This window comes from Chrysochloris asiatica, unplaced genomic scaffold, assembly GCF_000296735.1.
Source record: "Chrysochloris asiatica unplaced genomic scaffold, ChrAsi1.0 scaffold00265, whole genome shotgun sequence".
Lineage (NCBI taxonomy): Eukaryota > Metazoa > Chordata > Mammalia > Afrosoricida > Chrysochloridae > Chrysochloris > Chrysochloris asiatica.
In genome coordinates, this window is record NW_006408783.1 from 42,044 (window position 1) to 67,714 (window position 25,671).

Below are 25,671 nucleotides of genomic sequence, written 5' to 3' on the forward strand. Positions count from 1 at the left end.
ATTTACTGATGAAACTGAAAGAGCACAGCCTTCGGTATGGATTACATCTCAATGTAAAGAAAACAAAAATCCTCACAAAAGATTGAAGTTGTCAAGGAGTTCATTTTTCTTGGATCAACTATCAACACTCACGCAAGCTACAGTCAAGAAATAAGATTTGCATTAGGCAAATCTGCCGCACAAGACCTTTTTAAAATGTTGAAAAGCAAAGATACCAGCTTGAGGACTAAGGTGCTCCTGACCCAAGCCATGGCATTTTCAATAACCTCATATGTATGCGAAAGCTGGACAGTGAGCAAGGAAGACCATAGAAGAATTGATGCTTTTGAGTTATAGAGTTGGAGGAGAATATTGAAAGTGCCATGGCCTGCCAAAAGAACCAATAGATCCGTTTTGGAAGAAGTACAGCCAGAGTGCTCCTTGGAGACCAGGATGGCCAAACTTCGTCTCTCATATTTTGGACATATTGTCAGGAAGGACCAGTTGCTGGAGAAGTATATCATGTTCAGTAAGTTGGAGGGTCAGAGAAAAAGAGGAAGACCCCCAACGAGATGGATTGGCTAAGTTGCAACATTGATGGACTCAAGCGTGGCAACAGTAGTGAGGTTGGCCCAGGATCAGGCAGTGTTTCGTTCTGCTGTGCATAAGGTCGCTATGAGTCGGTACCAACTCGATGGTACCCAACAACAACAACAAGAAGTATCTAGTGATATATGGAATTGGATCTGAGTGGCATCTTCTGTTCTCTTCTTGACCCTTCTTCTACCTACCCACACCAATAATTTCTCATCCGTACTTATTTGGAATGATAATAAAACTGCTTCATAGTGTTATGCCCAGAATTCGGGGTCCCCAAAGACCACCAAGGAGCCGACACCGATGCAAGTGCACAAGGGTTGTTTATTCAAGCTCGAGCTCGGACTCCACCCGCATCCGATGCAGCGGATTAGGGATGGAGCCCTGAACTCCCAGTTGGCAGGGTTTTTATAGAGTTTTCAAGCAAGCTCAGGGTTTTTTAGCTTTTCAATATTTGGATTGGTTGACATTTGGCAAAGTATGAGGTGTTACAGTTTAATTGGTCAGTACTGGTGGTCTTTGTTTTTAGGCTAGGATAAGGAAAACATCTGGCATCTGGCCTTGGGTTGTCCTGTCTGCACTTATCTAGTTCTTGCTGTTGCTAGGGGTGAAAGGATATTCTAAGGCAGCATGAGCTGATTTAGCACGTTCCTGGAACAGGAGGACGTGTTCAGGCTAATATATAGAATGGAGTCTTTTCCTTAGGTCCTACAACAGCAAAGCTTTGCTGATCATTTTTGTTAGCAGGAAAATGTCGAAAGCCTTTTTTGGTTTATCATAATAATTACATAAATGTGAAGTCCCAGTGTTGTTGTTATTCAATGCCACTGACTCGGTTCTGACACATAGCTACCACTGTATATAGGGTTTCTGAGAAGTGTGTGGTAGATTTGAACTGCCAACCTGCAGTTCAAGCCAACCTTGTGCTTTATTTTACATTGCCACCCCAGGACTCCAAAGTACCAATATAATATGACAGTTTGGCTACCAAATCTCCAGATTTGCTAAAATAAGACCATTAGAACATTATTTTAAAATATAGCACATTACTCAATATGTAGCTAAGTGAACAGATCAGAGGTGGTATTTGCAAAAAGATATTTCAGTTCAGTAGAAAGTTAAGGTGTCTTCCCTATTTACTTATTGGTTTAGTCATGATAACATAGCACTTATTCTATATTAGCCAGTATTCTAAGTGCTTTACAAATCTACATCCTTATAATGATCCCACGAGGTGTAGATATTGTTGTTAGTCCCATTGTAAAGATCAATAGACCAAAACACAGGGAAGCTAATTAACTTGACCAAAACACAAGATTTGAACCCAGGTAATCTGACTTTTATCCATTCTTTTATCTCTATGCTTCCTCTAATTAATAAGTCTTATTTGTTAATTAGAAATTTAAAATCCAGTGCTAAAATATTTAAACACGTTCAAAATTGATGTTAAGTGGTTTAGCACAAGATTTTACTTGAAATAGTCATAGAATTGAAAACTTAATGTGATTTTAGAGATAATGAAATAATTGCAAAGTAACAACATAATTTAAAAAGCTTTAAAGTCTAATGATGTCGAGATTGAATGCAAAGATTGTGTGTGTGTGTGTGTGTGGTATTAGAAAACTTCTTTTCAAGGCAGAATGTAAAGGTTTTATTGGAGAGGAACAAGATGTTTTTATATAGAAGAGTTCTGGACATCAGCTTGATCGACTGTGTGACAGATGCAAGAATCAGGGTTCAGGAACAAACTAATTGACAATAGTTTTTTTAAAGGTTAAAATAAGTTTCAGTTTAGGGAACCCAGAAGCATCACAAAGAACAAGTTACTCTTCTTACTAGAAGATGATGGTGTATTCGACTGAAATTTTGTTTTTCTCTTGCAGTGAAAAAGGCAAAACTGTTCCTGGATATGACTTTTTGGTGAATTCTGTCTGGCCAGAAATAGTACAAGGATTAGAAAAAAAATTGCCTTCACTTTTTAATCCTGGAAATCCTGATGCATTTCATGAGGTAACCTCCCCCAAATGTTTTAATTATTTAAATTATCAGCTTGAGACTTTCAAATAATCATGTTCTTTTATTTTCTGGTCTTAATTCTATGATTTATTAAAAATTTAAGTTGCTTTGTTATTTTATCTAAGTTGCAATCTCTAATACTTTAGAAATAATTTTAATTTTAGAATGTACATTGTAATTCAATCTAGATAGGATCTTCTTTAAACAAGTTAGACAGTCATGTACCTACCTAGTCACAATTATATTTAGAACAATTAGAAGCCTTTGCAATAGTTTCCTTTGAAAAATTAGGTTTGCATACTGTTACAATGATATGATTAAATGAAACTGTATAACTTTGAAGAAAAGCACAAAGATTTTATTTGGGTTTTTTCAAATGTAGTGTATAGCAGAAAATACCTGAAATCTGTTTACGTATGCTTTATTGGTGATACAAAGGCTTTCAACTGTGTGGATCAAGACAAGCTATAGAAAACATTGCAGAGACTGAGTATTCTGGAACTCTAATTGTACTCTTGAAGAACTTATACATGGACCAAGAGACAGTTATTTGAACAGAACAAGAGGGACACTAAATTCTTTAAAATCAGGAAAGGTGTACACCAGGGTTGTAGTCAATCTATACACTGAGTAATAATCCAAGAAGGTGAATTATAAATGGAGGAAGAACATGGCATCAGGATTGGAAGAAGACTCATTGACAACCTGTGATACGCAGATGAGACAGCCTTGCTTGCTGGAAGCGAAGAGAATTTAAAATACTGATAAAAGGCAAAGACCACAGCCTTCAGTATGGATTTTACCTCAATGTAAAGAAAATGAAAGTGCTCACTACTGGACCAATAAATAACATTATGATAAATGGAGAAAAGATTAAAGTTATCAAAAGACTTCATTTTGCTTGGATCCACTATTGACACTCATGGAAGCAGTTCTCCTTTTTAAAGTTTTGGAAGAGCAAAGATATCAGTTTGAGACTAAGATGCCCCTGACCTAAGCCATGGCATTTTCAATAACTTCATATGAATGAGGAAGCTGGACAGTGAAGAAGGAAGACCATAAGAGACATGATGCTTTTAAGTTATGGTGTTGGAGAAGAATATTGAAAGTACTGTAGACTGCTAGAAAAGCAAACAAATCTGTGTTGGAAGAAGTACAGCCAGAATGTTTCTTAGACTTGGTCTCTTACGCTTCAGACATATTATTGGGAGAGGAACAGCCCTTGGAGAAGGACACCATGCATGGTAAAGTAGAGGGTTAGCAATAAAGGGGAAGACCCCCTATGAAATAGAATGGGACAGACAGTCGCATCAGCAGTGGACTCAAGCTTCACAACAGTTGTAGGAATGGTGCAGGACTAGACAGCATTTCATTCTGTTGTGCATAGGATCCCTATGAGTAGGAACCAACTCAAAGGCACTGACTAACAACAAGAGCAACAACACTGTACACACTAATGATGGAAGACCAGAGGAGTTGTAGGTTGGCATTAAAAACAGGCAGAAAGACAGCAAAAGATCATTAAAAAGACAGGAAATGAAAAGTAGATCCAACTGTTATTATTCATTATTAGATGCTATCGAGTCAGTACTGACCCATAGTAACCTTATGCAGAACGAAACACGGCTCAATCCTGGGCCAACCTCACTACTGTTGCCACGCTTGAGTCCAACGATGCTGCCACTTGGCCAGTCCATTAGTTCTGCCTCTTTTTCTCTGACCCTTCAGCAGCTGATCCTTCCTGACAATATGGCCTCCAGGGAGCACTCTGGCTGCACTTCCTTCTTCCAAAACAGATCTATTGGTTCTTTTGGCAGCACATAGCACTTTCAATATTCTCCTCCAACACCATAACTCAAAAGCATCAATTCTTCTATGGTCTTCCTTATTCACTGTCCAGCTTTTGCATGCATGTAAGGTTATTGAAAATACCATGGCTTGGGTCAGGCTCACCTCAGTCCTCAAGCTGACATCTTTTCACTTCAACACTTTAAAAATATCTTGTGCAACAGATTTGCCTGATGCAGTAGGTCATTTGATTTCTTGACTGCTGCTTGCGTTGAGTGTTGATAGTTAATCCAAGAAGAATGAAATCCCTGACAACTTCAATCTGTTCTCCATTGATAAGAATGTTGTTTATTGGTCCAGTGGTGAGGATTTTTGTTTTCTTTACATTGAGATGTAATCCATACTGAAGGCTGTGCTCTTTCATCTTCATCAGTAAATATTTTAAGCTCTCTTCACTTTCAGCAAGCAAGGTTGTATCGTCTGCATATCATAGGTTGTTAAGGAGTCTTCCTTCAATCCTGATGCCACGTTTTTGTTCATATAACCCAGATTCTCAGATTATTTGCTCAGCATACAGGTTGAATAAGTATGGTAAAAGAATACAACCTTGTTGCACGCCTTTCTTAATTTTAAAGCATTCAGTGTTCCCATGTTCTTTTCGAGCAACTGCTGCTTGGTCCAGGTACAGATTTCTCATGAGCGCAGTTAAGTGTTCCGGAATACTCATACTTTGCAATGTTGTCCATAGCTTTTCATGAGCCACACAATTGAAAGCTTTTGTATAGTCAATAAAGCACAGGTAAAAACATCTTTCTGATAGTCTCTGCTTTCTGACTCGATGGCACCTAACAACAACAATGGCTAGTGATCGTGAATGTTTCTTCATATGTTTGTTGACTGCCCAGATCTCCTCCTTGGTGAAGTGTCTGTTCATGTCCTGTGCCCATTTTTTAATTGGGTTATTTGTCTTTTTCTTGTAGAGGTGTTGTAGTTTCTTATATATTTTAGAAATGAGTCCCTTGTCTGATGTGTCGTTGCAAAAGATTTTCTCCCATTCTGTGGGTTCCCTTTTTACTCTTCTGGTGAAGTCTTTTGATGCACGTAAGTTTTTAATTTTTAGTATGTTCCAGTCATCTATTTTGTCTACTTTTGTTTGTATAGTTTTCAGAATGTTTGGTAGTCTGTATATTCCCTGAATTAGAGCTCTCTCATTTTGCCCTATTTTTCATTGATGGCCTTCATAATTCTGGGATTCAGATTTGGGTCTTTAAACCATGCTGAGTTGGTTTTTGTATAAGGTGTGAGGTGAAGGTCTTGTTTCAATCTTTTGCATATTGCTTTCCAATTCTGCCAGTACCATCTGTTGAAGAGACTGTCCCCTCCCCATGCGATATATTTAGGCACTTTGTCCAAAATCAGTTGGTTGTATGTGTTAATTTCTGGATTCTCAATTCTGTTCCATTGTTCATTGTGTCTTTCATTGTATCTGTACCAAGATGTTTTGACCACTGTAGCCATGTAATAAATTTTGAAATCGGGGAGTGAGAGGTTTCCAACCTTACTCTTCTTAAGCAGTGCTTTGCTTATCCTGGGTCTCTTTCCTTTCCATATAAAGTTTGTAATTGTTTTTTTCCATCTCTTTGAAGAATGTTGTTGGAATCTGGATTGGGATTGCATTATATGTGTAAATTGCTTTGGGCAGTATTGACATTTTCACAATATTAAGTGTTCCTGTCCAGGAGCATGGTGCATTCTTTAATTTTTGTAGGTCTCTTTTGGTTTCTTGTAGTAGTGTTTAGTGTTTTTTAGTTTTCTTTGTATAGGTCCTTTGTATCTCTGATTACATTTACTCCCAGATATTTCATCCTTTGGGTGGCCACTGTAAATTGTATTGCTTTCATAATGTCCTTTTCAGCACTGTTGTTGGTAAAGAGGAATCCAACTGATTTTTGTATGTTGATCTTATACCCTGCCACTTCGATGAATCTTCCAATGAGGTCTACTAGCTTTTTTACTGAGTCTTTAGGTTTTTCTACATATAGGATCATATCGTCTGCAAATAGAGAGAGTTTTACTTCCTCTTTGCCAACATGGATGCCTTTACTTTCCCTGTCTAGCCGTATAGCTCTTGCTAAGACTTCCAACACAGTGTTGAATAGGAGTGGTGACAAAGGGCATCCTTGTCTCGTTCCTGTTTGCAGTGGGAAGGCTTTTCAGTTTCTCTCTATTGAGAGTAATGTACGCTGTTGGTTTTGTGTATATGCTCTTGATTATGTTAAGGAAGCTGCAAGCCACCACATAATATGGATAAACCTTGTGGTCATTATGCTGAGTTAAATTAGTCAATCGCAAAAGGAGAAATACTGTATAAGACCATTGTTATAGAAGACTAAGAAAAAGAACCCACCCAAAAGGGGAGCAGACTATATATAATTGCTGATCCCCAGGATATATGGGATGAGAGGAGGGGAGGGAGAGAGGGAAGGAGAGAGCACAGGGTAGGGAATAGACAGAAAAGGTTGGATGCTGGGGTGCGGGTGGGGCTGGAAATACATAAGAAAAGGGAGGGGAATAGAAGAACAAGGTGGATGGGAGAACAGTTAGGCAGGTTCACATGAGCTAAGTGGGACAGAGGTAAATGATGATGTATACACAACCTTGGAATAACAGGGCTTCAGGATGCAGAGATTGAGGTATGGTTTGAAAGGATAAAAGAGGGGAATAGTATTAAGATGCTTGGCTGTCTTTGAATCTTGGTTTCCCTTCCCTACCATTGGGGGCCGGGGGAAGGAATAGCCAGAAACATCACAATAGAAAGCTTGTAAGCCGGTCTTCAGCATGTAATTGATTGGAATACCTTAAAGGGGGCTAGAAATTGTCCAGTGAAAGAGACCTCCTATGGAGCTTGTGCATTGCATAAGACCATAGGTGGAAACCAGAATCCCATCCAGAATTGTCTGAGGTGGGAAATTTCCATTGGAAAGGACAAGTAGACCAGCCTGGAGCGGCTAGAAGAACAGAAGATACTTCGTGAAGAAAGACCAGCAGGAAAAATTAGAAACAATAATGGCAGTATGCTTGATTACTACAAGAACAGACGGCTCTCGCCCAGGAGCCATCAAGGCAAGTGGTCGGGTCCCCTCAGAGCCAACTCCCTTCCAAGATTAAGACTCAAGGGGAATACACAAACAGGCATATGGTCTGGTTGGTGACTACGTTGGTCACCGATAAGGAGAAGAGGGGGAAAAAACAGCAATGAAGTTGGGATCTAAGTCCAACTATATTCAATAGACTCCTGTGAACCTCAGTGGAGACCTGGATGGCCAGCAGTTACAGCAAGACCCGGGGACTCCTAGGCCCAGAGGCAGTGACGTGGCCACAGAGAACCAGAATGGAGAATGAAGCGTCCAGCTGATATGAAGTGAGGGGAGTTGCACAAAAACACCCATACTTGCAGATAGTACGCACTTGTCCTGGCTTCAATGGCTGGATGATCAGAACTTGACTAGAGGTAGAAAGAAGAGGGGAGGGGTAAAAAAAAGAGTAATCCACTACAATTTTATGAACATTACCTATACGTATGGATATAGTAGCTCAAAATAGGGAATAAATCTTTACAGCAAGGATCACTCCCATCCCCTCGGTACACAGGGTTGACAGGGATGGGCTACTTAAACTTTGGTTACCCAAAATTGGGGGGTGGAGGGAACTATAAAGGCAAGAAGTGACTGGCTTATAAACTTTTAAGAGAGAGCCTAGTTCCAGACGGGGCAGGGGTAGGTAGAACCCATACTGAATGATTTCCAATCTGCTTGGACCGGGCTGGCGAAAGGAAATAGGGAAAAGACTCTTGTGGTACAATGGTGAATAACTGCCATCAGGACTGACTGTGAGGGTCGGAAAGTAGAGGTAGATGTTTTTTGACAAAAGGAGCCCAGGAGCAGCGGTCCCTGGGACCATCAAGTGAGAAGAGCAGAGAGCATGACCCTACCCATAGAGGCAGTGACGCCAGGCATAGAGACAGAGATGATGACATCCAAGACAGATGGAGTGGCTGAGGAAACTGGATTCAGGGAATTAAAAGGGCTGTGTGCTGACAGCCGGGGGGCAGGCCTGTGGGGTACATCCTTTGGGTATTTGATGATGGTTGGAGGGGATTGTAATCAATGCAATGAAACGAAATAAGATAGGATAAATGTAAAATTGATGTTCTCCCATGTAAATGCACATAAGTCACAATAAAGACTTTAAAAAAATCAGATAGGATACTATAATCTATAATTGCAGAAAAGGAAGAGGAGAGAGAGAAGAAGAAAAAAAGAAAAGAGAAGAAAAATTCTGTAGCCTAATATGAGTATGACTTTATTGTTCTCTTTCAGCTTCTTGCCTTCAAGGCCTTCTGATGAATTTCAAGATGCCACTGTTTGTTGTTATGTTGTACCTCAGGATTTAGTTTTGGGCCTGTTTTGTTTTTAAACTCTCTCCCTCTTCACTCCCCCTATTCTGGCCTTTTCCCTATTAATAAACAGTTCTGGGTCGGCTGTGACTGTTTTAAGCGGCCTGCTTGTAGCATAGTGGTTGTGAATTGGGCCGCTAACCCCAAGGCCAGCAGCTCGAAACCACCCACTGTTCCACGGGAAAAATACTAGACCCTCTGCTCCCACAAATATTCACAGCCTCAGAAACCCTGTACCAGGTTACTATGAGTCGGAACTGACCCCATTTCACCCAAAGAGCAAGAAGGCAAGTCTCTCTAAATGCTGAGAGGGTCTGTGCATATGCATGGTGGAAAAATCCTCCAGTGGTGGGGGCAGGGGGTGTCTACTCGCTCAGGCACCACCCCCTCTAGTCACCAGAATGGAGGTGTGCAGACCGCAATGAACAGATAACAACAAAAAAAGAAAAATCAGAACCAAACCAAACCAAACAGAGAATATTGTCACCTTTGCTCGGAGGTTCCCATGGTCATTAATTCCTAGCGGGTCTGTTCTCGCCCACTTGGTCTTGCCATTTGATCTCTCCCAAGTTGTTGGCTCTGGGCGCTGAGCCCAGCAGATTCTAAAGTACTAGGGTCCTACTTCCACTACAAGTTCCACTATCTAAAAGCCTTCAAACTTTTAAAATATTCCTACTTATGTGGCTCAGTTTTGGAGCTCTCCCCTGAACCCGCTTCGTCGGGTGTTCTGTGGTATTGCTGACTGAGATCTTCACTGCACCTCTACCCTATCCACCAGCAAGCCTCACCTCTCTGTAATCAGATGTTTGTTTGTTTGTTTACTTTTTATTGTGAATTGAGTGAAGGTTTACAGAGCAAATCATCAATTTTACGTTCAACAAATCATATACTGTGCTTCATTACAATGATTGCAATACCCTCCATTTACCCTCTATTTACCTCTATTCACTTTAACTACTGCATTCCTTCCTGTCTTGTGCTACCTTCATCTGTCCTCTGCCAGCATCCCTCTTGTTGTATATTGCCTGCGCTGTCTCCCGTGTTAATATATCTACCCTCTAACTCATGAATAGTTTCCCTCCCTGCCCCAACCATCCTAGAATGTTTCTTTTATCAAGAAAATCTTTTCTTCACTTTTTTACAACAGTGGTCTCATACGTATTTATCCTTTTGTGATTGATTAATTTTACTTAGCATATAATGTCCTCCAGATTCATCCATGTTGTGAGGTGTTTTGCAGTTTCATTGTTATTATTTAACATTATGTTGTTGTTAAGTGCCTTTGAGTCAGTTCAGACTCAGAGCAAACTTGAATAGGATTCCCAAGGAGTTGCTGGTGAGTTTGAACCACTGACCTTGCAGTTCAAACTGACTCTGTAGTCTAATGCTTTATTCCACAAAGCCTCACCAAGACTCCATTGTGTGTGTGTACCAGTTTGTTTAACCATTCCTCTGTTGATGGGCATTTAGGCTGTCTCTTGTAGACAGTATTTTGAAGGTTCTTCTTTTCTTATAAATTCTGCTACTCTTTGTTTCTTGACTGGTGCATGTAATCCATTACATGCATTCTGATTATCCATGGGTGTGAACTGATTGCTGTCAGTTTGCTATATGTATGTTTTGTGGTGCTGCTAGCTTCTTCCACATAATTTTCTCAGCTGAGTTCATCTTGTTTATGGGTTTTCTTTGCATTCCTGTTGTGTTAATGTTTACTAAATCTTTGTGGTTTTTCTTTTTTATATTTTGATGTGAGGCTATAATGATTTTCTTCAGTTGCCCTATAATTTATAAAGTTTTGTCCCATTGAGAACTGTTTGATTGATATTGAAATCTACTTGACTTCCTTGTCATTTGGATGTTCTGTATCTACTATAGTCACTCATTTTGTTCTGTAGTAGACCTCATTATAAATTGGCATCTCCAGTTCCCTGTTTTCAGTCTTGTAGGTTGTTAATCTCTTATTGTTGGTTCTTACTTCAGAAAACACCCATTTGTATTTTACTTGGCCAAAATTAGTCTGATTATTACAAATTCCTTTAATTTCTGCTTATTTGGAAATGTCCTAGTTTCACTGTTTTATTTGAGGGACAGCTTTACTGGGTATATGATTCTTGATTAGCAACTTTTTTCTTTCAGTTTTGTATGTATTAGCCCATTGCCTTCTTGCCTGCATGGTTGTTGCTGAGAAATCAGAGCTTAGTCTTACTGGTTCTCCTTTGTAGGTAACTTTTTGTTTTCCCTGATCTGCTCTCAGGATTTTTTCTTAGTCTGGTTTTGGAAAGTTTGATTGTGATATGTCTTAGTGATTTTCTTTTGGGGCCTGCCCTTTTTTGGGGGTTCATTCAACTTTTTGTATGCTTTATCTTCTCGTCTTTCATGATGTTAGGGAAGTTTTCATCCAACAACTCTTCATCAATTTTCACTATACTTTTTATTGTCTTTTCCTGTTCTGAAATTCCAATCCACCTGAAAGTTATTCTTCTTCATGGTTTCCCATATAACTCTTAGACTTTCTTCAGATTTCTTCTAACATATTAGTATTGAGAGATTTCTCTTCAAGTTCATAGATTGGTCCTCCATTGCTTTGAGTCTATTCCTTTGCCCTTTCAATATATTGCGCATTTCTGAAACTTTAGTATTAATCCTCTGGATTCCTAATTGCAGGTTTTGTATTGTTTCAAAGTTTGCATTTATTTTGTTTGTCTGTTCTTTTAGGTTTTCCTGAATTCTTCTAAAATTTTTCTATGTTCTTTCTTTCCTCGATCTTCCTGTCAGTTCATTGAAGGTGCCTAAATACCATTCTTTTGAATACTTTTTCAGTTGATTCCATTGCCTCTTCTCCCCCAGAAACATTTTCGGGCTCTGCATCTTGGTCCTTTAACACATTCTCTCCTGTTGTTTCATGTGAGCCAAACTGTCTGCTGTCTCTAGGACATGTCCTGGTGCTGTCCTGTTTATAGTGAATTGATGTTTGTCTGTTGCTGTATTCTTAGGCACTCACCAACAGTTTCCTGTGGGTATAGTTAGAGAATGGAAGCATGGATGCTGTTTTCCATTCAGTGTCCGTGCACCTCATTTTACGGTGAGTTTACTGTCTATTGTTGATCATATGGTAGTGGAGCTGGTACTGGCTCTTGCCCAGTGGGTGGAGCTGTATGCTTGTGGCTGGATTGTATGGACATGGTTGCAATGGGAGAAAGCATACACACACACACACACACACACACGCATATACGAAAACAAAAGAGAATAAACAAACAAGCAACCAACAATGAAGAGAAAATAATTAAGGAAAAAGAAATAAAAACAAGAAAAAAATAACTAAAAAAAGAAAAGGGACAGGTTGATGGAGCTGTAGAGGAGGAAAATAAAAGGAAGAAATTTAAGAAAAGAAAAGAAAAAAACAGAAGGAAAATGAACAGAGGAAAAGACTAGAGTCATAAAGAAAGATCAAAAGAGGGGAAAGATGGGAATGGGAAACAGAAGAGAAGGGAAAAAGGCATAGAGATAGAAAGGCCAAAATTCAAGGGACTGGAAAGAAAAGAAGAAAGAATAAACCAAGACACCAAAAAGGAAAAAACAAAAAACATTTGTTGCTGTTGGACCTGGAGAGAAGAAAACTCTGTGGGTCTTCTGACAGCTGAGGAGCTCACACGGTGGGTATGGGAAGGATGGAGTTCCTGTAGACCTAGGTGGAAACTATGCTCAGGGCACTCAGTCCAGAAGTCATTCATTGAGGCCCTCGATGGAGCTGTTTCAATGTTTGTTAGGAGCACAGGGAAGCTGGGGACAGAGTGTTTGGTGCACAAATGTGAATAATAGTGGTATTAACTGGTTCTTTTAAATTTATGGCTATTATCCTATCACAGACAGCAATGTACTTCAAGATAGAGCTTAAAATGTTGTTTTTAACATTGAACGCATCACCATTTCTCTTCAATTTGTGGTTTGGGCATGGTAAACCATATGATTGATTCACAGTGGCCAATACCAGTTCATTTCAGTTCACTGTTGCCTAGAATATGAGTGCTTATACATTCCATTTCACTTTGGACAGCTTCTAATTTCCTAGATTCATACTTTGTACATTCTATGTTCTGATTATTATATAGATATTTGTAGCTGTTTCTTCTCAATGCTGTGTGTATTTTAAGTACCAGCAGGATCACCCACAGTGGACAAGTTTCAGCTAACAGGTTTTACCCATGGTGGACAGGCTACAGACAAAGACAGACTAGGAAGAAGTAGAGACTCAGATGTGCATGTGAAAGGTAGACACTGAATAAGGAAGACCAGAGAATGCATTGGATTGTGCTGTTAGAGAAGAATATTGAAAAGTCCAAGGACTGCCAGAAGAACAAACAAATCTGTATTGGAACAAAACAGATTATTCCTTGGATGTGAGGAGGGCAATACGTCATCTCTTGTGCTTTAGACATACTGTCATCAGGAGAGAATAGTCTCTGGAGAAGGACATTATGCTTGGAAAACTGAAGAGTCAGTGAAAAAGAGGAAGACCCCAACAAGCTGGAGTGCCACAGTGACAGTAGCAATGCACTCAAACATAATAATTATGAGGATGGCACAGGACCGGCCAGTGTTTTGTTCTTTTGTGCACAGGGTTGCTGTGAGTCAGAACTGAGTTGATGGCACCTGTCAGCAATAACAGAGTAGTCCTGTAAGTTCAATCAAATAATGTCATTCTAAATGCATGACATACATAGTAGGTGCTATGTCAATGTTAGTTGCTTAATTCCTAGTCAATTTTCCCACTTCTCATTGATAAAATGTTGGGATTACTTACATGGTTTGAGATATATCAAAACTTAATTAAATTTTTTCTTTTTCTTTTTTTTGAGAGGCAGTGATGAATTATTATAGCACCCAGTCTGTAGTCTCTTCGAATTTCAGTGAACTGAGAGGTTAAGGGTGCCCTAGAATATGAGAACTGTCATTCTGTCATGTGAAGAGCACTGGATTTAGAATTCCTGGGTTTCAGAAGAGGCACCGCCACTGAAGTGGATATTGGGCATGTCTTATATCCACTTTGGTTCCTCGTGTATATGTAGGGGATGATGGAAGGAGGATCTCAGACCCTCTCAGCTGTGGAAACGACGATTCTTTGTGTTGACCTTCTTTTTCTTGATTGCGATTTGCAGTATGTGTTTCTGCTTCTGATTAGTTTGCTGATAATTAAAATTCTATTTGTTCTTATTTTAGAAATATACCATAAGTATGGATTTTGTGAGAAGATTTGAAGTGCAATGTGGATCCCAGGCCAGTGTGAAAAGATTAAGAGCACATCCTGCCTATCACAGTTTCAATAATAAGTGGAACTTGCCCATTTATTTTCAAATAAGGTCAGTAGTTTTTTTCCTCCCACCTTTACTTTTCTGAAGTAGAATTTGGATACCAGTTAAGGATGTTGCACCCAATTAACAGCTACTTCTCTGTAATAATTATAGTACCCCCTGGAAAACAGACGTTAAAGTGAAAATGTACAAGTAGTATCATGGTTGCCAAAGTTGTAGCTTATTTTTTTGTTACTGAGAGACCTCAGAGCACTAGACTTGGAGCAGGCTAGACTTCAAGCCCAGCTTCAAATCCACTTGTTTTGTGCCCATTCAGTTTGAAGATCATCCTCTTTAATAGAAAAAAGGAGGAGTTAATGTAGCTACTCTTTCTTTCTAATTTCCTGTCTCATCACCTGCCTCAAATAATGGCCCCATCCCACATCTGAAACACTTTTCTCTGAGTGGAAACACTTTTCTCTGAGTGGAGGTAAAGGTATGCAAAGAAGCATCACTTGAGTGTTTGGGGGTTTTTTGCAGCTAATTTCATCTATTAGTGTATAAGAATCCTAGTTTTTATTTTTCTACCTTTATAATCTTTGTGACATTTGTTCTTTCTACTCTAGAAAATGGTGATCTGTAGTAAAATCACAGATAATAAGATAATATCACTTACATGAGTCAATAAGAAGTTCTGTTGAGTGATTGGGAGATTTTTTTTAAATGCTGAACAATATGTGTTCTAACAGAAAAATAGATAATAATCATTTTGGCAGATTTTCTTGGATGAGGTGAGGCAATGGCTAGGTCGCCCATAAAAAGTCATCAACTAAAACATTGTAGTTGACTTTCTCTTTGAAGAATTAAAGGCTTTTTGTTTAAATTGCTGGATGCTTTCATTAATTATGATGTATTGAGGAAAAATTATAGAATATTTTTAGAATTAGACACCTTGATCATAATTACTTGGCATGATTGTAAATGTATGTAATCATCTTTTTTATAATGAAAGCACATTTTTCAGAATATAGTTATAAAATGCCCTTTCATATACGGTACTGTGTTTTATTGCTTAATTTTCCATCATCATGTAGTGTTTTTATTAGAAAATTAACGATTTGCAGGTAATATATTCTTAGACTGCATCAGAAATAATTGTTATATTATCACCAAGATAATCTAGGACAAGAAGCCCTTTAGATTTATGACTAAAATTTTTAGTAATGAACCAACATTTTACAGAAGAAGAGTCCAGTAGTGAAATAATATTTCAATTTTACCATTTGTTTTTATAGTTTAAGTTTGAGGTTAGATTACTTTGGTCTCTGATGCTAGCCCATCCCCCTCTCCTCTGCCTGTTACCTCCACAATCAGTAGTCCTTTTCCTCAGACCACATGATAACCTGCCAGGACACTTCCGGAATCTCCCAAATCTCCCTGTGTCCAGCCCCTTGCTCTGGCCTGGGCCAGCTGGATCCCCGTGAGGTCACCACACCGCCTGACCTCCACAGATTCTCATGACCGTTACTCTCAAATCTGTGAGGCAGGTCTGAAACTCAGCCAGTTCCCTGATGCTTTCGCCTTCACCATGTTTGAGACTTAAGTATTCAAAGGGCTTACTTGACTTTTCCTTATAAATTTTAAAAATGGTGTTTTATTTATGAATGTTTTCAAGGCCTGTTTTTTCATGTAACACAATTTCAGATGCTTCCTAGGACTGCTTGGTTAATTTTTAGCAGGTGTTGGATTACTCACCTAGAAGGGTGACAGAAGTCATGCAGACATGGTAGACCCAGAGTAGCATTGTCGTCTCATTCCCTTCAGGGTCAGCAGAGTAAACCGGAAAGATAGTGGGTGATGCTGGTTAGACATTTTCCTCAGGAGGAATATTGGTATCACGTTGTGCTCCTGGGTCTAACTAGATGCTAACACCCTACATCCCTCTTACCTGTTGGAGAAAGAGGCACTAGACCTGCTCCCTGCCCCGCCCCCGCCCCAACATTCCTGACATGCTGTGTATTCTGAGACCCCAGTGTCTCCATTTAATTTGCTCTTATGACATATTTGAAAGGTGGTTTAGGACTCTGTTTCTCATGAGGAAAAATAAATAAATACAAAGGTGACCAAGTAGGCTCAAATTGTAGTGAGACAGTCAGTGCCTGGAAAAAAAGAGTGTTAATTCTTATAATGCCAAAGACTTTTTAAATTTTTATTGAAATCTTTCTGGAATGTTATATGCTCCCAGAATGTTTACCTGTATGAGTGGGTTTCAGAAAGTTCTTGGGAAAATCGAATGAAAAGATAATGGAATTTCTTTCGAAGCTACCTCATGCATGCTGTATATGTTATATTTGAAGTATCCTTCTTTATTATACAGAATTTCTGTTATATGTAAAAGCAAAGTCTATAACCATTAGTTTTGCATAAGTCTTTTTGTATTATTGTATTGTAGACCTGTGATATTCATGAAGAGATACTTCTACAGATCATCTCCAAACCCAAATATAAGAGTTCAGAAATCTTTGTATTTAGGGCTCTGAATTGCTTTTAAAGGGCACATAGTATTATCCCAAAACAAAATGATCCATTAGACCAATTAATGTTTAGCACGTGTCAGAATTTACTGTTAGCAAAGAGACAAAAATTGCCCTGGAACAACCAGTATGAAAAGGGGAAAATTAAACAGTTGGGATACCTATGTAGGCAGCTAGTTTAAATATATATGTTGCCATTTATATTTATTGTTTCCTTTCCCTAAAACAAGTCATTGACGGGATGCTCTGAGATGCCAGGTGGTACAGGGTCAGTCAGAAAAACAATCACATCACAGAAGCAGTATGCAGGAAGTGACCCTCAGGGCCAAGTGATGTGAAGGGGAAGAAGACCAGGCAGTGAAGTCTAGTGCCAACAGACCCCTTGCAGTAATTGTCGTTGGGGTGCAAACAGCTGCTGGCTACTGTTTTCTCATTGTCCAGTACAGGGCATTTAGTAGTCTTTGATAGTAGTAGCATGTCAGCCAAGTGTTGGAGACTAGAGAAACCATCAACCAAACGAAACAGAGAAACAAAAGTTCTGCATTGGCTGGAATGATTTTAGCTGAGGGGAACTAGTCAGGAGTGACTTCTTTTTTTTTTTTTTTTTTTATTAAATGTTTTTATTTTGGATTGAGTGAAAGTTTACAGGGCACATCATCAGCTTCACATTCAACCATTCATATAGCTTGTTTCATTACATTGATTATTATCCCCTCCATATATCATCAGTTAACAGTGTTTCTCTCTATCCTCTTTAGCTTTTTTTTGGGGGGAGGGGGGGGTGAGAGGGTAGGGAGGAACTTGCCTTTTTGGAATTTAAAGTCTCGGCTTTTAGGAAAGGTTTTTACATTTGTCTGTGGATATCCAGGGCTCATGTATGAGATTACTAACAAGCATTACTGAATAATCAGATGAGGGACAGTTTGCTATGTCTACTAGGTGGCTAAAGTCTGATCCTCAGAGCCTATGGTTTGGATGGTCAACAACGCTTGGGCCCACAGGGTCTTGACCTCCTGACCGGGTCTGCACGGTCTGCATCAGATTCCCCCTTATTTATTGTTTGTTTAAGGGACGCTGCCTGTCTTAGGCGGTCAGTGCGAATTCCTCAGTCTTACCCATCAGGAGTGACTTCTTGATGGAGACTTGTGGGCAGTTTTCAGTTGAAAACCCTTGGGTTGTTTGTGATCCGGTAACAAACTGCAGGTAACAGAGCAAACCCCCTGTAGTAGTGGTACAGTCAGGATGTGCTATTACCTTCTCGGAAATAAAAAGAAGAGATGTCCTGCGCAAAGAGGTGTCCAGGGCTGGTAGGACATCTCTGAGAGTGCTGGGCTTGTCAATGAGAGCCTGGAGGCCCTTTTACTCATGAAGAAGTGTGGGATGGAGAGGGTGCTGCATCTAGCAGTCTGTCACAAACACTAATTCATGTCCTGGCTTTGTTTCAGATTCCGAGAAATAGCAGGAACCTTAGAAGCAGCGCTTACGGATGTACTGGAAGATGCTCCAGGTAACTTCCTGAAAGTGCTAAGTTGCAGGGTCTCAGCAAGCGAGTTAATTAAGTTCCTCACATCATTGGCGATCTTTGTCACCTGGGGGTACTTGTACCTTTCCTATCAGATAGTAAGTTGGAACTTACAATCAGTTTAACTTTTTTTTTTTTTTTTCAATAAAGCACCTTGCTTTAGACAGATGCTGTATGAAGCAGAATTTATTTTCAACCGTGAATATATAACGTGTCATGGTGCTATAGTCCACGAATACCTCAGTGTCCAGCCTTTCATGTTGTAAAATGTCTGCCATCTGGTTTCCTCAGGCCAAAACCGGTTAGTGTGGTCAAGAATAAGTATGCTCCTTCGTCTTCCTGCAGAATGATTCTCAGTCAGAGTTTGTGCTTGAGGCCCCCAGGCCCCATCGACCTGTCTTGGGACGTTGGACATGTAGCAGACTTGCCAGAACATGTTTGCATATTATCATAGCCATCTGTAGTTTTGCATCATGTTATATTCCTGGTAAACATTGGAATATCATGTGACTCTGTCTGTAGCCACATAGGTCTCTGTGTTCTGTGACTTCATTTCTATCTTTTGTGCAACTAAGTCAGCTGTCAGATCTGTACTGCACTATTTTAGCCGCAGAGTTAGTCTTCCTCTGTCTCTGCCAGAAATAGGCATAATTAATTGACTTCCTATATATAAATAGCAAGTATGCAGAGGTGGAGAAAGAGAAGAGTAGACAGCTGAAACAGGACAAGTTCAAAACAAAAGTCCTTTTCAAATGGCTGCCACTCCATCCGTGTATGAAATACTTCTTCGTACCCTTTCCTCCAAGTTGTTTCTAAATGCTAAAATTGTTTAATATTTATCCAAACATCTGGAAGATAGTTGCTGTTTCGTTAAGTGTGATTGAGTCAGTTCCTACTCATAGGGACTCTGTATAGGGTTTCCAAGGATTGGCTGGTGGGTTTGAACCACTGACCTTAGAGTTAGCAGTCTAGTGTTTATCCTGTATCACCACACCAGGAAATGGTAGCATGTAAAATGATTGCATTTAGTAAACGTTGGGCAGTGGTAGTTGACCATCCACATTGCTTCCACTGGCAGCTTTGCAAACCACCATATGATGTAATTCTGCAGAATACCACTTTCTAAACTCTTGAAGTATACATTGGAAGTATGAGATTATAGCACATCATTGACTTAACTTCACTGTGATTCCTTAAATGCACATTTTTTTTCTCCAGCTGGAAGTTCATATTGCCTTTTGGCTTCTTACATAACATGGAGCAGTCTTAGAAAGTGTTGGTCAGATGAGATGTTTCTGCCATTGCTGGTGCACCGCCTGTGGAAACTTACCCTTCAGATTTTAGCCCGTTACTCCATGTTTGTCAACGAGGTAAGGGCCAGCTGCATGCCTCATTAGTAGTTAAGACTGATAAGAATCAAAGACACTAAGCTAAATACTACAGTGAAAATTTAAAATGGTATGTTGTGGCCTGGGGGTTAATTCAGACTCAGTGGTGGGCTAACTTCTCAAGGTTGTTAGCCAGCTCTCTCTCTCTGTTTCATTTATAGTCTTTCACTCATTCGCTCTGGTAGTGTAGTGGTTACGAATCGGGCTGCGAGCCTTAAGGTCAGCGGTTCGAAACTACCAGCCGCTCCGCGGGAGAAAGATGAGGCTTTCTACTCCCGTAAAGATTTACACCCTCGGAAACCCTGTACAGGGTCGCTATGGGTCGGACCTGACTCGATGGCACTTAACAACAACAACAACAACAACTCATTCCTTTTAAAGGTCTTTATCATCACATATTCTCTGCTTTGTTGAAAAGCACCACACTTGACAAGCTTTTCAGCAGCCATCTTTTTGAGATCTATCTAAATTTAAATACTCATTTTCATAGCAATGAAATCATAATATAAATATTTAACATTTATAAATTAAAATAATCATACCATTATAAAGATAAAAAGTAGTAAAAATAACTTCTACTTCTTTTCAAAATATCCTACTTTGCCCTTTTTTAAGTAGTCCAGTATATGAGGAGGCTTCAAAAAATTCTTCCAAAAAAATTGCATTATTTTTTATTCCACTTTTCCATAAACTTTTTTCAAACCACAGGGAGTTTAATAAACAAAATTAACTTACTCTTGACAGTGGGCAGAGACTACTGCAGATAAAGGGAACCTTTCCAAAAATGATGATGATGTTATGTGTCCTCGAGTCCGTTCTGACTCATAACAACACTACAAACAACAGAGCGAGTGAGATTTGTATTTTTGCTAGCCAGAATTTCTTAAAATGTCTCTTATAAATTATTTTGACTTGAATTCAAATGTATTACATTTTGCATCACATTCTTTTCTTGAAGCTATGTGCTTTTCTTTGTTTGTTTGGTTTTTCCCCTTGTAACAACATGTTAAGCAAAGAAGTCTTGGTTGGTAATACAGTGAGCGTCAACTCCAAAGAGCAGCCTGCTATTTGCAAGTTGCAGTCTTACCATTCTTCTTTTGCTCATTTTAGTGGAAAATATTTGAGTTTTCCTTCTCTGGCACGTTTTCTCCTTCCACAGGTCCCTGTGTTCACAGGTTTTGCTGTATTATTTGAAGCAAAGAGAGATTGAGATTTTTTTAACGTTTGCTAATTCTAATTATAAATTTATTAATTAAATTTAGTAAATTGTTTACCCAATACATTTATTTTTTAAAGTCCATGGTATGCCACATATTAATTTTTCTTTGGTTTCAGGACCTACTTATTTTTCATTAGCCTTTTACTTTTGTGTATGTATATGTGTGTGTGTGTGCTAGTTTTTTTTTAAGATTATACTTTTTTAAAAACTGTCTATTGTGAATTGAGTGAAGGTTTACAGACAAGATCATCAGTTTTATATTCAACAAATCATACACTGGTTTCATCTCAATGATTGTAATCCCCTGCATGCAACAATTATCCCACTTTCTTCCTATGATTCCTGTTTCATTCTACCCACTTCCCATCCCTTCTCAACTTTTTCCATAGCTAAATGCTGCCTTTTTTATTTTGAATGAATGACCATTCCATTGTGAACATACCTTACTAGTGTTGTTGTCCCCCCGTATATACCTGTCTACTGCTTGAATGAAAATTGGACCACGTGGGTGAGTGCCTTTTCAGACTGAAGAGTAGTAGTCAAGGGCCATAGTTCCTCCAGTCTCTTTCTGACCAGTAAGCGTAGTATCTTTTTATAATTTTGAGTTTTGTTCCATATTTCCACCACGCTTTCTAGGACCTTCTAGTGTGGTCCCTTTCGGAGCAATTGGTAGTGGTAGCCAGGCACCATCTAGTTCTTTTGGTATCAGAGTCACGGAGACCGATATTCACATGTTTCATTACTTGGGCTAATTGATTCCAAGCATCTTCAGTTCTCATCAGTCTTCATCAGGAATGAATGTTGGAATTCATTACATGCTTTTTCTGTATCAATGGTTATGGTCGTGTGGCTCTTTTCCTGGATTTTATTTATGTGGTGGATTACATTGATTGTTAGTTTCTAATATTGAACTAAGGAGCTCTGGTAGTGTAGTGGTTATGAATCAGGCTGCAAACCTCAGGGACAGCAGTTGGAAATTACCAGCTGTTCCGCAGGAGAAAGATGGGGCTTTCTGTTCCCTTAAAGATTTACAGCCTTGGAAACCCTGTACAGGGTCACTGTGAGTCGGAACCGAATCCACAGCACATAACAACAACAAAAACAATATTGAACTATCCTATCATCTCTGGTATGAATCCCACTTTGTCATGAGGTATTATTTTTTTTTTATATGTTGTTGAAATTTTTTGGCTAGTATTTTGTTGAGAATTTGCATCTTTGTTTATGAGGGATACTATCTTTAAATTTCTTTTCTAGTGATGTTTTTGTCTGGTTTTGATATGAGGGTCATGGTTGCTTCATAAAATGTATTCGGGAATTTTCCATCCTTTTCTGTATTCTGGAATAGTCTGAGTAGAATTGGTGTCAGCTGTTCTCTTATGTTATTTGCATCTTCTCTTTCTGTTTTTTTGTTAAATTTGCCAATGGTTTGTCAATTTTATTAATCCTTTCAAAGAACCAACTTTTTTTTTTTTTTGATGTTTTATTGTGAATTATGTCATAATTTACATGGGAGAACATTAGTTTTACATTCATCCTATCGTATATCATTTCATTGCCATGGTTACAATCCCCTCCATGCATCATCAACCAACCAAAGGGTATACAATGCAAGCCTGCCCCAGGTTATCAGCACATAGCCCCTCTCCCTCTCTGTGTCTAAAGTACCCAACTGCACCATCTCTCCACGTCATCGTCTCTGCCTCCATCTCAGACATCACTGCTTCTCTGGGTAGGGTCCCGCTCTCCGCTCTTCTCCCTTGATGGTCCCAGGGACCTCCACTCCTAGACCGAAAGGTGAATCACTCCCCTCCTTGCTACAAAACATCTACCTTTACATTTCCAGCCCTCACAAGCAGTCCTGATAACAATTATTCTATTGTATCACAGCCCTGTCTAGACAGATTGTATACTACTCAGTGGAGATTCTACCTTCCTTCACGCCCTCTGAATCTAGGTTCCTTCTTGAAAGCTTGTAAGCCAGTCACTTCTTGCCTTTGTAGCCTCCCCATTTTGGGTAGCCAATGTCCAAGTTGCCCATCCCTGTGGGAATGATCCTTGCTGTAAGTATTTGTTCCCTCTTTTGAGCTACTGCATCTATAGGTATAGGTCAAAGTCATCAAGGTCAAATTCTATCCGAATACTCTTTTTTTCCTCTTCTTTCTTTTTCTGGTTGAGGTTTGATCATCCAGTCATTGAAGCCAGGTCAAGTGGGTATTATCTGCAAGTGTGGGTGTTCTTGTGCATATGTCCTCTCTTCTTATCAGCTGGACGCTTCACTCTCCACTCTAGTTCTCTGCGGCTATGTCACTGACTCTGGGGCCAAGAGTCCCCAGGTCTTGCCACACTGCTGGCCAACCAGGTATCCAGCTAGGTTCACAGAAGTCTGTTGAACATTGTAGGGCTTAGCTTGCTGCTTCATTGCTGTTTTTCCCTCACTTCCCCTTACCAGTGACGAGCGTGGTCACCAATCAGAGCGTGTATTCCCATTGAGTCTTAGTCTTGGAAGGGAGTTTACTCTGAGAGAACCTGACCACTTGCCTTGATGACTCCTAGGCGAGCAACTTGCTTATTCTTGTAGTAATCAGGCAGTCTATCTATATTGTTTTGTATTTTTCCTGTAGGTCTTTCTTTCAAGAAGTATCTTCTGTTCTAGCTGCTCCAGGCTGGTCTACTTGTCCTTTCAAGTGGAAATTTCCCATCTCTGAAGATCTGGATGTGGTTCAGTCTTCCACCTATAGTCTTATGTAATGCAGAGGCTCCGCAGGAAGCCTCCTTCACTGGGCACGTAGTAGCCCCATTTTAGGTATTCCAATCAGTTATAGGCAGAAGGCTTACAAGCTTTCTATGGTGATGTTTATAGCTATTCCTTTCTCTCCCCCTCCAGTGTCTATTTTATAATATAATGCAAGGAAAACCAAGATTCAGAAGACAGCCAAGCATCTTAACATTATTCCCCTCTTTTCCCCATTCCAACCATGTCTCAATCTCTGTATCCCAGAGCCCTGTTGTTCCAAGGTTGAGCATACATCATTATTTACCTCTGTCCCACTTAGCCCATGCAAACCTGCCTAATTGTTCTCCCATCTGCTTTGAAGAGCCAACTTCATGCCTTGTAAATTCTTTGTTGTTTTTCCGTTTCCTAATTCATTTATTTCTGTTCTCATCTTTTCTTCTGGTGACTGTAAACTTATTTTGCTGCTCTTTTTCTAGTTGTTGGAGATGTTTAGGTAAAGTGTTGGTAACATTCTTTGAGTTTGTGTTTGTTTATTGTTATGAATTGCCCTCTAAACACTGATTTTGCCGTGTCCCAATAGTTTTGGTATGTTTTCATTTTAATTTGATTTAAGGATTTTTTTTTTAATCTAAAGTTAAGTTGGGTTAAAGTTAAGTTGAGTATTATTCCATTTCCATGTATTTAATTTTTCCCCCTTGATTTTCCTAGTATAGATTTCTAATTTTATAGTACTGTGATCCGAAAAGAGCTTTGACATATTTCGATGTTTCAAAATTTATTGAGGCTTGCTTTGTAGCCTGACATATGGTCTCTTCTGGAGAATGTTCCATGTGCACTAGAAAAGAATGTGCATTGTGTTGTTGTGGGTTAGAGTGTTCTGTATAATTCTGTGAGCTCAGTTTGGTTTATTGTGTTTACTTCTGTGTTGAGTTTCTTTCTAATTGTTCTGTCCCTCATTGAAAGTGGTGTATTAATGTCTCCTACTATTATTGTAGTGAGCTCAGTGGTCCCATACTATGTCAGTGGTTTAAGCCCACCTGCCATTCCAGGGGGAAAAAAAGAGGCTTTCCGCTCCCGCAAATTTGTAAAGCCTTGGAAACCCTACACAGAGCCTCTGTGAGTCGGAACTGACTCGAAGGCACATAATAACAACAACAAAAACAATTTAATGTAGCATTGTCTGTTTCTTTCTTTAATTCTGTTAGAGTGTGATTTATGTATTTTGAAGTTGGTTTTCATTGAGAGAATAGATATTTATTATGATTATGTCATCTAGTTCAGTTGGCCCTTTTAATCAGTAGATAATGTTCTTTGTCTCTTATGCTGGTTTTTGCCTTAAAGTCCTATTTTATCAGAAATTAATATTGTCACTCCTGCTCGTTTTTTATTGTTGTTAGCCTGATATATTTTTTTTCCATTCTTTGATTTTTAATCTGATTTTTGGCTTTGTTTGTAAAGTGTGTCTCTTGCACAGTATGTTGAAGGATCCTGTTTTCTTATCCATTCTGCTACTTTCTATTAAATGCATCTTGACTGATGCAGTTAATCCAGTAACATCCCATGTATTTATCAGTAGGTCTGAATTTATCGCAGTCATTTTCCTGGATGCTTTTCTGTGGTGCTGCTGGTTTCTTTGTTCCACATAATTTTCTGGGCTGAATTCATTTTTGTGTGTGTGTTTTCTTGTCTATTTCTTGCTGCTGTTTCAGTGTTTCTAAATCTTCATGGTTTTCCCTTTTCTTGATTTGATGTGAAGGTGTGATAATTTTCTTGAGGTTACCTTGTAATTTATTAATTTCCCCCCAGTTTAAAGCTATAGTTTTATCCTGAAATCTACTTGACTTTCTCACCATTTGGAAATTCTATAACTATGCTTTTCCCTCTTTTTGCTTTCTATTTGTCATCACTATAACATGATATGTCTGATTCCCTATTTTCAGTCTTGTAGGTTTGTTTTACTTTGGATACTTCTATGTCTGGATTGAATTCTAGGTGGTGTTGCCATGTATGTCAATCTCAGGTTTTTGTCTGCTGTTATTGGTTCTCAGGCTGAAGGATTTCCTTTGGTATTTTTAATAAACTTTGCCTGGTTATTGCAAATTCCCTTAATTTATGTTTATCTGAAAATGTTACCATTTCACTGT

At 39.1% G+C, this 25,671-nt stretch overlaps 1 protein-coding gene across 1 annotated transcript in view; it reads left to right on the top strand.

Moving 5' to 3' along the window:
• Positions 1-25,671, top strand: part of COG2 (component of oligomeric golgi complex 2) — a gene marked incomplete at its 5' end in the record, with an annotated part of 53,175 nt that overhangs the window by 14,678 nt on the left and 12,826 nt on the right. The window contains 4 exons of the mRNA XM_006874170.1: positions 2,460-2,586; positions 14,057-14,196; positions 18,107-18,168; positions 19,402-19,553. Coding sequence (XP_006874232.1) covers positions 2,460-2,586; positions 14,057-14,196; positions 18,107-18,168; positions 19,402-19,553 — 481 coding nt within the window. The remainder of the gene's footprint in view (positions 1-2,459; positions 2,587-14,056; positions 14,197-18,106; positions 18,169-19,401; positions 19,554-25,671) is intronic.